The following is a 15,289-nucleotide window of genomic DNA, read 5'->3' as shown; positions in this document are numbered from 1 at the left end:
CCTCATAATGAGAATCAAATTCAGGACTTTATGCCAGCCAGGCAGGCAAGGCAGCACTGAGCTACATCCCCAAGCTCCCAGCCATTTTTCACTGTTTTGAGTCAGGGCTCACACACTAAGTCACTGGGTGTTCAAACTAGCCTTCAACTTGCAATCCCTCCTGCTTCAGTCTCCCAGTGTACTAAGGTTGCAGGCGTGCACCACCACACCTAATTCAGTAACTACCACTTTTGAAATATTTTTCTACAGTCAAGCAATAAACTTGATTGTTACAGCGACTGTCCCACAGATATTTCAACAAACTTATTTATTAATTTAGAGGAAAATCAGTCGGTCTAAACCTTTCAATGGGGTTGTTTAAAATGTCAGTTAATAGAGAATTAAGAGCTCATGTAGTATCTACATATTAAAACCAGTATTTTTAGTTATATAAAATTAAAGCCACTGAAAATTCATAGGACTTCACACTGGTTTAAAGGAAACAGTACTGGGCCAGAGATTTCGCTCAGTGGCACTGTGCTTGCCTTGTAAACACAAGGTCCTGAGCTTGATCCCCTGTACCACAAATTGAATTAATGAATGAAACAAACAGTACTACCCCGAAAAAAACTGCAATTTGACATGATTCAAATATCTTTTCGTTGTTGTTTATTGAGACGAGGTCTCACTATATAATCCAGACTGGCCTTGAATTTTTGGTGACTCTCCTGCCTCAGCTACTTGAGTACTGAGATTGCAAGCATTTGTCACCATGCTCAGCTCCAAATTACTTTCATTCAATTTAGCATTTTGCATAAATTGCAAAGTTTTTGCCAAAACTACATCTACACGCTTAAAAAAAAAAAAAAAAAAAAAGGACCAACAGATACCTCACAGGGCTCTTGTCTTTTCTGAATGGACTTTTGCTTCGAGAACGTCGTCTGCTGCAAAGTTAAAAAGTTTCAGAAGTTATCCAAACAAATACATCACAGTAGTTTCTTGAAAAACAATTTAAACAATTCAGAAGTATGTTTTAAAAACCTTAATTTGATGCTATGAGGCAACCCAATCTTTCCTCGGATGGCACTGTTAAATTTTGGTCCGGAGCTAAAAAGGAAACACAAAATTACACTAGTTACAGGTTTAGGGTCTTGCTAAGATCGCGTTCATGCGCTCTCCAGCAAGTTTAACATTGTTTAGGCTGCTTGTTTTCCACCTCATTTATGAAGAGGAAACAAAAAGACTTTTAAAAAATCTTAACTCTATCCCAGGAATGCTGCCCTTATTATATCCATCCTGGACCACTGAAAGGTGCCAAGACCAAAGGTAACAGCCTCAAAATTTTTAATTTTCTGTTTTTTAGGTTTTTTTGGTACCAGGGATGAAACTCGGGACCTTGCACTTGTGAGGCAGGCAATGGGACCACTGAGCTAAATCCCCGGCCCTTAATTTTCTAAAATATTAATACCCATTTTCAAAACTCTGTATCTTAAAAAATTATGTATTTATGCATAATTTCAGAGAATTTTTTAAAAAGTAAAAAACAGTCAAATTCCATCACACCAACCGTAACTTGTTAAAGCAATTAGGTGTGTGTGTATCTCTGCACAGCCTTTTCAGTATATGCACATATCAAATGTACACATACAATATAAATTTTTATATACTTTTTTTAAAAACAATGGAAAAATATTTTGTTCAGACAAGGTCTCACTATGTAGTTTAGGCTGGTCTTCAATTTACAGCAATCCTCCTGCCTTGGCCTCTCAAGTGCTGGGCTTATAGGAACGTGCCACTATGGCCCCGTAAGGAGAATAATTTTCATATGGTCATGCCATGGCCACTGTAATTCTTACACAGCATGATAGCATTTAGTGCACCATACTTCAGTTTTTTGTTGGGATTTTATTGTTTTTTTTGTGGCAAGATATTCCATAATTCACTAAGTTCTCAAAATAAACACATTCAGGATTTTTCCATGATTAAAACTGTACTTTCAAACATATCAATAAAGGCAACTTTTCTAACATCAGTAGTTTTTGTGCCTATTTAAAGACCAAGCTTAAAGAGACCAGGAGATGATCCTTAGTGCTTATCCTCCTTTCCTATTCCAAAAGGCTAGCAAAATGGAATGGGCATTTGACCAACATTTGAATTAAGTTCTCATGGAAACTTATCCCTTATCCACTGCACTGAAGCAGTTCCAAATAGTTATTTTATACTGAAGTGGGTTCCCCTTTAACTCAGGCTAATAGTAATAAAAATATATATATTTACTGGGTAAAGTTCTTGTAAAAAGTGTAAGCTATTTTCCTTCCCTTAATTATATACCTCTTTTATCTTCTAAATTTAAAAATCACTTGAAATCCACACAACAACAAAATCATCTTTACATAAATTCAGACAAAGATTAGAGACAGAGGATCCATCCTTAACAGAACTGATAATCTGAAGTTTTTAATTTCGTCCCTCCCTTTACTTTATTCTCGTTAAAAATAACTTTTTCTTTTTTTTTTTTTTTTGAGGCAGGTTCTCCCTATGTACTTCATGCAGGCCCTGAACTCACTACATAGCCCAGGCTAGCCTCGATCTTGTGGTGATCCTCCTACCTCAGCCTCCCAAGTGCTAGGATTACAGGCATGTGCCACTATGTCCAGCCATTATACCACTTTAGCAATGTAGCATATAGCATAGCTTGATGAATTGAACAAAAAGTTTTTAAAAATGGCATTCACAATCAAAACAGAACTATAGGCTACTTTTCGTATAAATAATATATGAAGTAACCAGCTAAGATAAGTGGAAGCTACAAGGAAAACATGATTTTTTTTTTTAAGCTTTTTGAGATAGGGTGTTGCTTTGTAATCAGTTGGCCCTGAAATCATTATTTAGTACAGGATGGATGGAACCACAGCAATCCTCTTTGCTCCAGGTACAATTACAGGCATGTACCACCACACACAGGAAGAGTTTAAAAAGTCAGAATCAAACTCAATGATTCACTAAACAATACCCTTCAACTAACACCCAACATTTGATGAATATCAGTAAGTACTAAGTGCTTTGTTTATATTTTCTCATTACTCATTATTAGCTTATGTGCAGGTTACCACCTTAAGAGAAAACAAAATCTTAGAGGGCTAAGTAACTCGCAATGTCTACAAGGTTCATTTCAGGCCTATCTCTAAAATCCATCCTCAACCATTCAAATTCTTATATTAGAGCAATTTTTTTTTTTCATGGTACTGACGATCCAACTCAGGACTTAGCACTTGCAAGGCAGGTGATGGCACTACTGAGCTAAATCCCTGGCCCAGATTTTAATGTATTTTACAACACTGTTTCGGGTTTTTTGGTATTATAGGGATTGAACAAGGGCCTTCACAATGAGCTACATTCAGAGCCCCCCAACCACGCCCCTTTTGGTTTTTCTTTTGAGATATGGTCTTGCTTTGTAGTTCAAGCTGGCCTTGAACTCATGGGATCCTCCTACCTGAACCTCAGGAGTGCTGGGATTATAGGTATGTGCCACCACACCTTGCTCCCCAATCCTTTTTTGAAGATAGGGTCTCACAAATAACCAAGTTTCCTAGGCTCGGCTGGAACTTAAAATTCTCCTGACTCAGCTTTGCAGAGTACTGGGATTACAGTCATGCACCACATACCCCAATAATAGTGTGCTTACTAAAATTTCAAATCACTGTTTTAATTTTTGCTAAAAATTAAAAATACTTTCCTTTCCAAAGCTGTTACTATAGTTGAATAGCCATAATAAACTTGTTTGTAACTTGTTCAACCACATCCAAATTTCTATAGCAATTTAACTTTTAAAGCACTTTTACTTTAGAATGTTCTAGTATTAAATAATCTCAAATTACAGGTAACACGTGGTGAGCCCAAAGGAAGATCTTTAGCAAGCACACAAATTGTTTTTTCAGCTGAAAACAGCTAGATAGACAAGGTTTTTTTCATACCTATAACTTTTATTGTATCCACCTCAAGTTTAATATTTATACATATACTTAATAAAAAATAGAATATTCTACACATCTTTCAGTTCTTTTTCAAGCATTTTCAATGCTTTAGGCTAATTTGGATTGACATGCAATTAAAATATTTTAGTTGAATTAACAAAAAGTTGGTATTCCTTACTTAGTAAAACAGGTTTTATTTGCCCACATAGTTTTTTCACTTCACTAATTTTTAATGGTAATATGTCTAATGTTTACTGTTCCTCAGAAGTGATTGGGGGGGGGGACAGTGATTTTGGCTAATTTTTAACCACTTAAAACATAATTTTATAATTCAAGTCCCTCAAACTAAACTGCTATCTGAATGGCCAGAAAATAATCCTCTATTGACGACCATAATTATAATTACATACTAGGGACTTCTGTAGCGGCCTCGGAATCTGCGATCTCTACTTCTTGAACGACTCCGTCTCCTTTCTTTGCTTCTACTTCGCTTCCGTTCACGGCTTTTGCTCTTTTTCCGTTCTCTATCTCTACTTCGCTTTCTTTCCTTACTTTTGCTTCTCTTTCGTTCATGACTTCGACTTCTGCTCTTGCTTTTCTTCCTCCTGAGAAGGAAAAATTAACCATTATCTTGCTGATTTAAAAAAAATCCATGAAAATATACTTCCTTTTATGGTCAAGTTTTTAAATCCTTTTTAAAGTTTATTTTGTTATTTTTACTTTCATATAGTGATATATAATCATTTCAGGAAAAACAATTCCTAGGTATAACAATACTCCACTATCTTACATAACTGAAAACGATCACCAAAGGAATTATTTTTGTCAAGATATCACAGTTTAAGAGCAGGAATTGCAAGGATCTCCTTAGTCAACGAGAGCTTTGACAAAAAAACAGGACTTGTTAGCCGGACATGGTGGCACATGCCTGTAATCCCAGCATTTGGGAGACTGAAGCAGGAGGATCACTGTGAGTTTGAGACCAGTCTGGGCATGGAGGCACATGCCTGTAATCCCAGCACCTGGGAGACTGAGGCAGGTCTCAAACACTGTGAGTTTGAGACCAGTCTGGGCTACATAGTGAGTTCCAGATCAGTCTCAACTCATAGTGAGACTCTGTCTCAAAAAATTTAAAAAAAAAGACTTGTTGGCAGGAGTAATTCAAAGCCTGAATTTTTAAATAGATGAACTGTAATATAACAGGCCGACAAATACTATTGTAATCCACAAGTTATAATAATGAGGGGGAAGTGTGTGCGAGGGAATGGAATAAAATTTAAATATAAAAATTACAATGATAAATTTACATGTAATATTTATGTCCAAATTTTCTTTTTCTTTTTGAGACAAGGTCTCACTATGTAGCCCAGGCTGGTCTCAAACTCCCAGTGATCCTCCTGTCTCAGCCTCCCGAGTGCTGGGATTACAGATTACAGGTATGCGCCACCACACCCGGCTCCAAATTTTCATTAAACACATTCATTTATGGTAAGTCAATGTTGCTCCTATTTACGAAAGAGTTTTTTGGGTTTTTTTTTTTTGCTACAGGGGATCGAACTCAGGTCCTTGTGCTTGCAAGGCAGGTGGTGGAACCAGTGAGCTAAATCCCTGGCCCAATGCAAAAGTATTTTATCCTTTTTTTTTTTTTGGTACTGGGGATCAAACTTGGGACCTTGCTCTTGCGAGCACCACTGAGCTAAATCCCCGGCAAGTATTTTATACTTTCCAAGAAATATATAGACATCAACATTTTGGTTTCCATGGGCATAATTACCAGTAGTGACAAAAAAAATTTAAGAACTAATGCATTCTGACACTAGCCATCCATCCATCCATCCATCCATCCATTTACTTGGCAGTACTTCCTTTTGTAGTTCATGCTGGCCCTGAACTCACTAAGTAGCCCAGGCTGGTCTCAAAAACTTGTGGTGATCCTCCCACATCAACCTCCCAAGTGCTGGGATTACAGGTGTGCAAAACCACACCTGCCTTGATTTTTATGTAATTTTTTAAAAGTGGTACTAGACATTGCACCCATAGATTTAGGCATGCTTGGCAAAGTATCCCTGAGCTACATCCCCAACTCCCCCACCCCTATCTTGTCTTATTAGACAGCTTCTTGCTATGCAGTCCAGGTCAGTCTTGAACTCCCTATGTAGCTCAGGCTGGCTCAAACTCACCAGCCTCCCTACCTCAGCCTCCAGGTACTAAGATAAACGGCATGACACCATGTGTGGCTCTCAACCTTACTGAGAAAGGTCTAAGTTGCCCAGGCTGGCCCCAATTTATAATCTGCCTCAGTTTCCCAGGCGGCTGGGATTATAAGCATACGTCATCGAAACACCTTTGATTTAAAGTTATAATAAACACATCAGAAAATGAAGTACATCATTTTTAAACCAGTTTATACACGCCTGTAGGGTGCAATGAAAAAAAAATTAACTTGACCTTCGTACATCATTATGAAACCTGAAACTCTAAAAAGTAAAAAAAAGCCGGTCAATCTTCCCATTCATTTCTCTATTTTTTACAGTATTCAACCCATTCACTTCACAATTAAATCTTAAAATCTGTGCCTGTCACCACCCAAAATAGAGGTGCCTTCAGATATTTCAATGAAAACTGAAATACATTTCAAAACAAATTTATTCCACTTAAATGTCAATTTGTAGTGGTTTAAAGATTGAACATTTTGACAACTCTACATCATTATCTGGAAATTAACGGTTTTAGTCTTTATCAAAGCAAAGTTAGCATAAGAGCAACTGAGGTCTGCCTCAGAGAACCTGTAAGCAGGTTATCTTAGAGTGCATTAAAAATATAAAAATGGAGACACCCACCTTCTGAAATCTTGAAACCCACACTCCAATCACAAGGAGATGTAGAGCTTTCCAAGGAGGCAGAAACTTTGTCTAAAATTTCAAGATAATCCACCTGACTGTCAGAAATGTATATGCTAGGTAGCACATGACAGAAAATTAGGCTACACTCATTATTTATATAGAAGTCAAACCAGTGCCCAGATAGGCAACAGATAACATTTCATCTTTGTCTCAAAAACCTGACACTAGCTCTATGGCTAAAACCAAATGTCCTATACATAATGAAATCAAATTAGGAAAAAAGGTAAAAAGTAATTCCATCTACCACCAAAACAAAAAAAAAGTTTCTGCTCTGTTTAAAGATGGCCTGTATCAGAGAGGCAGCCAACATTCTTCATCGCTTAAGGGCCCCAAAACTTATTCTGCCAAAAGAACAGACTTCAAAGACCAGACTTTCTTTTAACTGAGATATTCCCAGGACTTTTGTTAACAGTTCCCACCCACATCTGAAGGCAACCCCAAACAAATAAAAAGACAATATAGGATGACATTCAGAAAACACAATCTTCTGCTTAAATAGCCAGACAAAAATTTAAAGGTAAAAGAAACCAGCATATTTCTATAATAAAACCCAGCTTCAAAAAATATTAAATGAACTACAGAATGTTTATCAAAACCCATACTAATAGTCAAATCCTGTTACAACTTAAATGGGACTTTCCAAAGTCTTTAGTGGCAGTGGAATTTTGTACTGAACATCATTGAAGTAAATGGTCCACTGGGCTGGGCCTTTGGACTTTTTGGTTATATGGCCTCTGCTGTAAAGGTGTTTTGCTATAACTGGATTTGACCTCTTCCATGTAAGAAGATCTAATTTTAAATGCAAAGTGTTCTGGAAAATAAGAAAAAAAAATAGAAAAGTCATTTATCCAAAAATCTATAGATAATCCACACCACAGTAGCCAATATATTTCAACTGTGTCATTTCATTATCCTTGCAGTTCTTTAAAGAGCTTAACCAAATATATTGTGGTTTAGACCTTGCAAAACTGGTTACAGTAACAAATGCTCCCTTGAGGGCAACTTCAAGTACTGAAGGTACTTAAAGCATATTTTGAGGTCTTGCCAAACAAACTCAGGGTTATAGCTCTTCTTCTACTTATGAAGAGCTACTTTATGCTAATTGATAATATGTATGTGTTATATTAAATTTAGTACCTTTTACTAGTGGGATATAGTGAAATGTATGTGTTGAGAATCAAATTATTATTATTTTTTTTGGGTACCGGGGATTGAACTCAGGTCCTTGTGCTTGCAAGGCAGGCCACTGAACCGCTGAGCTAAATCCCCAGCCCCAAATTACTACTTATTAAAATATATTTAACACTTTTTCAGAATGTACATTTTCTTTTTTTTTGGTTTTTTGAGACAGGGTCTCACTATGTAGTTGAGACTGACCTGGAACTCACTATGCAGCCCAGGCTGGTCTCAACTTGCAGCGATCCTCCTGCCTCAGCTTCTGAGTGCTAGGATTAGAGGCATGTACAACCATGCCTGGCCCAGAATGTACATTTTCTTAATGTCTTATAAACTATCATTTTAACATTTAATGGCTTTTAAAAACATTGAAATTTTAGGATGAAAACTGCAAAATGGCACCTTCCTTTAGTTAAGATGCTTAATTTACCCTAAACACCAAAGCAAAAATTAAAACATTTTACTTGCTTAATCTATCCCTAAATATCAAATTTTTTTTTCTAAGTTTGAACTAATTTGAGTAAGTTCCTTCAGAAAAGTGAATGAAAAATTCCTGGCTAAACAAGGGAACCACTTAATCAGCTAGAAAGACTGACAAATATTGTACATTTTAAAAGATTACTAGACGAAAGTGTTTAGAAAGGGTCTTTTCTTAAAGGATTATACGGCCAATTAAATTGTCTATTCTTTTTATTTAGTCCCATAGGAGTCCTTTGCATTATAAAAGCCTCTGAACATCATTTATGGAGGGCTTGAGGTTCAATTATCTCATACAACGTTGATGGCCTTAATGAGTTTATATACAAATAAAACTGGAAATGTTAGCAGCAAGGGTGATACTGGTGAATGGTAAAGTTTTGCACCTCAAAAGTGTATGTCATCACCCTTTTAGCACTTAAACCAAAATTACTTAGCCACTGGTCTTGACATCTAGACTGGCTAATTTATGACAATTTATATAGAAACCGCATCCTGGGTTATTCAATCACAGGACTAAATAGAAACACACCAGAAAATTATTACTTCATTATAAGACTAAAATCAGACATAAGCCTGCAGTAATTTGTTGATTAACTCTCTGACCACAACGACTGAAGACTAAACTCAACATGATCCTCATACCCACTTTTCTTTAATTAGAGCTTGTACAAGAAAAAAAAATTTTTCCACAACTTGTATCATTTTTAGGAATTTTAAGGGAATCATAAAAAGAATATTGACTAAGCAAACAATGACTCCCCCAAATCCAACAATTTTCTCATCTATGAAATTGTTGTCAACCTACCTGACAAATTTGTTGAGAATGACTGAGGTAGTTATTGTGAAGCACTACAAGCTCTTAGGAAGAGCCAAAAAGGTGGCTATTTTATCATTTTTATTATATATTATGGAATCATAAATATATGATATTTTAACATTAACATAGGGTAGTAAAACAGCTTAACACTTGTAACGTGACCAGAACTTAAGAATCACTACTGTTAGGAAGGGACAAGAAAAAAATGTGAAAATAAGCTTTTACACATAGGAAGGGGAGAGGGGTTTAATGAGGGGAAAGGTATAAAACAAAATTTATTAAGTAAATAAAACAAAAAGAATCACTAATCTTAAAGAGCTAAAGAGGAACTTCAATAGGTTGCAGTCTTATACAGTGGATCCAGTTTATAAATTATCACAGACTGTGTGCACTGTATCCCATACCAGTTAGTAGCACAAAGATCCTATTGAGTCACTCTTCTAACTCAAAATGCGTAAATGGTAATAATTAAAGACACACTGAGTATTTAAGTATGCTGTCTCATTCCTATGAAAAGTTTTTCAGGATTAAAAAGAGCAAGGATTCTTTTAGTAATTTATGGTCAATAATACTTTCCATGGGTACTGTCTTCTCTAATGTAACTCTTTTCCCTTTCAAGTTCAATGGAATAATTTTATTGACAGCATCACCAAATATTAAGGCAAAGTTAACAAATTTAAAAGCAAAGACAAATAACATAAGAACTCATTTTCTCTTGTGTTAAAACAGGGTCTGGCTATGTTACCCAGGCTGATCGCCAACTAACTCATTATATTCCTGTCTCAGACACTTGAGCAGCTGAGATTAAGGTGCATGCCACTGCACCTGGCTTAACACAGAACTTTGAACCAGATTATCAAGATGGACTTGGAGGGAAAGATGTCCAAAAGCTCCCTGAAAACAATTACTAAAATCTAGAGGGGAGAGGCCATAGTTTCACATACTCAAGCAGTTTCTTGTCCCAAAAGGTAAAGAACCAATTTTTTAAGAGACAAAGACAAGTTTTAAAAGGAAATCTAAGTACGATGCTTAAGCCACAGGAATACAACTTAAAATTTCAAACACATAAAGCTCACAATAACCATCCCCTAGGTTCCTTTTAAAAACTTAAAAAACAAAAAACAAAGAACTTACTTTTTGCTACGTTCTTCATGGCCGTTAGCACTGCTCAACTTGTTCTCATCCTAAGCAGGGTTGATAGAAGAACATCATGAGGACGAAGTGGTAATATTTCATTTCAAGTTGTCAAAGGGTAAAGGGAATAGGAATAAGAAAATACAAAACAATTTAAAAACTAATTACTTAAAAGTTTATCATGGAAGGCTATAAAAAAATTTAGATGGTATGTGTTTAACCACTTTGTTGCTTACAATTATGTCATCAAGATACAAAAATAAAAATGTCCACATTAATACATTAAATCTTACTTTCATACATAGCTTATATATTAAGTTATCCAGATTTACAGTGCTGAAGTGGTTAAATATAATTTCCATAAAACATGAATGAAGTCCTGTTTTGACTTTTTTATTCCATGTGCTATGGTCCCTTTCGTCAGTACCATGGCTCTATTTCTGCCTAAGCCCCAAGTGGCCATGCTAGCAGCCAGCCACTATCGATTTCCTGTGATGGATGCCATTCCTGAGATCTTCGCCCATTTCCGTTGGAGGGTTGGGACTGTAAGAGCTTGATGCCACCTCTGTCACACATCTCGCCCTGAAGCAAACAGGGATTCACACTGCTTTAGTAATGTTGACTTCCAAGAACCCAAGAAAGTCAATTAATAATCCACCAGTCCAGCCTACACATTTCCTACTTCCATACCTGTTTACATGGAATTTCATCCATGTTAAACTAAGACACAAGAATTTTAACATTTAAACAGAAAGTAGCTCTTCAAGGTCTAAGCATTACCAAATTACATACATTAAAGCTATCAGAATGAATCCAAAAGGTACCACATGGCCGTGCTATATACTCCAAAACAAATGTATTATTTTTAAGAGGTTTAGTGCAATGTTTAAAGTTTGATCACATCAGCTACAGGAGCATAAGTGCTAACTTACAAAGCTTACAGTTTGTGACACCAGTGATAATGCATGCATATGATATTTTCACCAGCAACTGGTGAAAGAATGAAAAACGAATTTACTTTTACTGTGATACTGAAATGGGTCATACTGTATTAGGCAAAATAATCCCTTTGTAGTTTTTAGTGTGAAATACAATGGCAGGGCCTAATTAAAAACAAAGTAATACGGAGAACAGTAAAACAGTCATCAAGTGACTAAGCTGTGATACTGCCTCTTTTGCTTTTTCTTCTGTTCAGGGATCCAAGAATTTTAGTAATTATTAACTGAGAAGCAGATCGCCACCTGCCTGTTTTAAGATTTACTATCACCAGTCTTTCATTTGTGTAAATTTTTAAATCTCACCCACTTCTTATTAAAAGACTTATTGAAAGATTTACTTGCCGTAGACTGGTTATACTTTATTATTCTTGGACCCCTGCAATTTTCCCAAACCACTACCATTCACCTTTTTGCTATACCAAACTGGAGCTGGTAATTCTTAGTTGAGTCATTTTACCTAGGGGACCACGGTACAGCGATAAGTCACTCAATTACTACCTTATGATTGACAGTTCACACTGGAATCAAAGGTGAATTCATGGGAGTAGAGGTGAGATATCGTTAGGCAAGTCTACAAAGAGAGATAGATGGGCATTTATTCATCACGCTGAAGTGAAACTACTGCACAATATTATTACATCAATAGCATATATTTACTTTTGTAAGTTACACGTAATGCATCTCTGATAAGATAAATCAAGAGGGCTCCAGGGAGGTTAGTTTACATTTCAGCAGTAGTTTCGTGAATAATGCTAAATTAAGAAATATATAAACCTCACCGATATGTTTTTCTCACCTTCTTGTAAGGAGCCTCAAGCATTGCTTCAATATCAATATCGTCTGCCATTTTCTCTAAACACCTAAGAACAAGACAATCTAGAGTGAGTAAACCGTTTGCAATTTTTGTCTTTAATAATTATTTTTTAACTGACACACTCCAAAACTTGAGAAAATCTTTCAAAAATCCTAAAATGACATAAGCGGCCCAACGTACTTTGCCAGGGTTAGTTTAAATAAATCTGGAATGTCTCTTACACCAAGCACAACGAAAAAAAAAGAAAAGTCCAACTTTGGGCTGTTTGTTTTCAGTCAGAATCTCGCTATTTACTTCAGTTTCCCAAGTGCTGGCGTTACCGGCGTGCGCCACCACGCCCGTCTAGAAATCCGTATTTTAAAAGTCTACAATGAACCACAAAACCAGAACAGCAGAGCCTCAGGCCTGGGCGCCTCTTTCCGCACAAAACCCGAGCTGCCATTTTAAGGGCAAAAGGAAACTCCCTCGCGGTTGGGAGGGGTTGTGTGCCAAGCAGCTCTCGGCTGGCGCCATGTTGGGAAACCACGGCCCGACGCAGGCCTCGAAGGGACACGGGTCGCCATCTGCCGAGGCGTCCCTGGGGTCTTTGCCACCCCAAGATGCCCGACTCTTACCACCTGGAAAAGAACGTGGCCGCCAAAATTAATCCGACTTCTCAATAACACATACCCACGTCTCTAAAAACAGCGTTCCTCAGGACAGAGAACACCAATCCTCCAAAAATGCTACAGTAACACAGGAACGCGACGGCACCTTACCTGTGCGGGCTTTCGGGCGCCTGTAGTGCTCGTATTCGTAAAGTCGGCTACCGCTCTTGATAATTTTAAGCCCTAGGCCCAGACCGCGGTACCGCCCAGCCCGATTATCGGGCTCCGTGAGCGGATAGGCCCGAGAAAATCTAGAAGAAACAATGGAATTAGAGGAGCCCGCGCGGAAAAGCAGGATGGAAGCTTCGGCTGCTGAGGATCCTCCCCTGCGACAGCGTCAGCAAGCTCCCTGAAATGGCGGCCGCTGCTTCCTCGTACTCACAGTCACCAACACACAGACACACACAAACACACGGGGTTTCCTAGAGCCCTCAGCACGGACTCTCGCGAGAACAGGCCCTCGAGTTCTAGCCCAAACACCAAATATCGCGAGATCTAGCCATGCTTGCCACCACCACCCCCCGTGACGAAGGCCTAATCTCGCGCAATGATTGCGCCATAGATATTCCCATCCCCCATTTGGAGAGGCGCCTTCCAGATATATCCAAATCTCGCGAGAGCCAGCCCCTTTTCAGGGCAAAGACCGTTGGTGGCGTATCTGTCAATCTTTCAGGGAGCTCCTATCTGATTGGAGCTCTGCGTTCTTCTTCGGTTCATGGTGCCTCCTCGCAGCCATTTGAAGAGTTTCCCCCCCACAGCCGACCGCCCCCCCCTTCCGGCTTCCTACCCAGGTGGCTGTCAAGGTCGCCATAAGGCAATCTAGTCCTTATGGCGGTAGGATAAAACGGTCATTTTCAGATCATCCATCGAGGGGTGAAGACAAAGGGAAGAGCATACAGGAGTCAGGGACTGGGGAATGCAATAAAATGTATTACCCTGCTATTTAGTGTCAGTGGACTTGGTAAGGCCGTGACTGTCGAGCTTTGAAACAGTGAAGAAAAGCATAAAGGTGAAGAAAAAATAAAACTTTGCTTCTCTCGGAAGTAGTTTAGTTTTGTAACCCCTGAATTTAGTCTGGCCTCTTGTCAAGGTTGGTATGGTTTCCTCAAAAATAACCCCCTTTGCTCTAAATTTGTTTCCTAACCCCTTAAAACAGAATAATCCAATGCATAATTTGTCATTTGGTTTTTTTTTGTTAGTACTGTGAGAAAGGGAAGCAGAGAGGTCACTGATTTATATGAGTTATTTTCCTCCCATAGAAAAATGTTTGCAAGATTATTACTGTCTTCAAACAAAAGTCCTAGGAAATCTGTCAAGAGCTTAATGTTGGAGCATAAACAGGATTAGAAATGACACCTTGGTTATAAATGCTCCAGTACTGTCTGACTTTGGGCAAATAAAGTAACCTTTAAGAGCCAATCTTCCATTTCCTTCCATTGTCTGCATGAGGCCCTGGGGTCAGGTCTCAGTACTGAAAAAAAAAAATTACAGCACTATTAAAACAGTTACTTTGAGGAAGTGTAAATGTTAAGAAACTTTCTAAACCAGATAATCTCAGGTTCAGAAGGCTGAAAGCAAGAGGATTTTAGCCTGGTGTAGTGCCGCATGCCTGTAATCCCAGCACTTGGGAGGCTGAAACAAGGAAGGAGGATGTTCAGTGCCAGCAAAAAACAAAGTTTGAGTTTGAGGCTTTGACCTATGTAACAAGTTCCAGACCCACCTAGACTACAGAGCAAGACCTTATCCCAAAACAACAACAACAACAAAAAAAAAGAAGCTTTAAGGCTGGGCATGGTGGCGCATGCCTGTAATCCTAGCACTCAGGAGGCTGAGGCAGGAGGACCACTGAGTTCGATAATACACTGGGCTACATAGTGAGTTCCAGGTCAGCCTCAACTACATAGTGAGACCCTGTCTCAAAAAAAAAAAAAAAAGAAGAAGCTTTGTCTTAACTTTCCACTCATTTCAGGATTTATCTTAAAAGGTTGACAGATATTTCATAGTAATATTTCTTTCCTACCTCAGTACTGGGGATTGAACCCAGGGCCTCAATCATCCTAGGCATGGCCTCCACCACTGTACTACATTCTTGACATTTCTTTTTTTGTCTTGTTTTTTGAGGCAGTCTCACTATGTATTCCACAGATGCTCTTGAACTCACCACGCAATACAGACTGGCTTCAGACTCAATCCTCCTGCCCAGTGCTTGGATTACAGATCTGCACAACCATGATTAGCTCTGATACTTCCATGTTTAAAATTAATTTTTTTTTTCTTTTTGGTTTTTTGAGACAGGGTCTCACTATGTAGTTCAGACTGCCTCCCAAGTGCTGGGATTACAGGCGTGCACCACCGTGCCCAGCTAAA

The 15,289-nt window shown here is 38.1% G+C and overlaps 1 protein-coding gene across 4 annotated transcripts in view; it reads right to left on the bottom strand.

Annotated features, from left to right (window-relative positions):
* Rbm39 (RNA binding motif protein 39) overlaps positions 1-13,342 on the bottom strand; it is a 35,743-nt gene extending 22,401 nt beyond the window's left edge. For 2 of the 4 annotated variants that reach the window (XM_010639963.3, XM_010639964.3), the window contains exons 1-6: positions 13,034-13,340; positions 12,258-12,321; positions 10,464-10,513; positions 4,364-4,558; positions 1,021-1,086; positions 870-923 (exon numbers count right to left, since the gene is read on the bottom strand). In XM_010639963.3, the coding sequence (XP_010638265.1) occupies positions 870-923; positions 1,021-1,086; positions 4,364-4,558; positions 10,464-10,513; positions 12,258-12,308 (416 nt within the window). In that variant the 5' untranslated portion in view covers positions 12,309-12,321; positions 13,034-13,340. Of the gene's footprint in view, positions 1-869; positions 924-1,020; positions 1,087-4,363; positions 4,559-10,463; positions 10,514-12,257; positions 12,322-13,033 lie in introns of all 4 variants that reach the window. The other 2 variants (XM_033766970.1, XM_033766971.1) reach the window with 2 other exon arrangements.
* Between the last annotated feature and the right edge of the window lie 1,947 nt (positions 13,343-15,289).

Source organism: Fukomys damarensis, unplaced genomic scaffold, assembly GCF_012274545.1.
Source record: "Fukomys damarensis isolate Sample0158 unplaced genomic scaffold, DMR_v1.0_HiC HiC_scaffold_22, whole genome shotgun sequence".
NCBI lineage: Eukaryota > Metazoa > Chordata > Mammalia > Rodentia > Bathyergidae > Fukomys > Fukomys damarensis.
The sequence above is the reverse complement of the archived record's forward strand: the minus strand, read 5'-3'. Positions and strand labels throughout refer to the sequence as shown.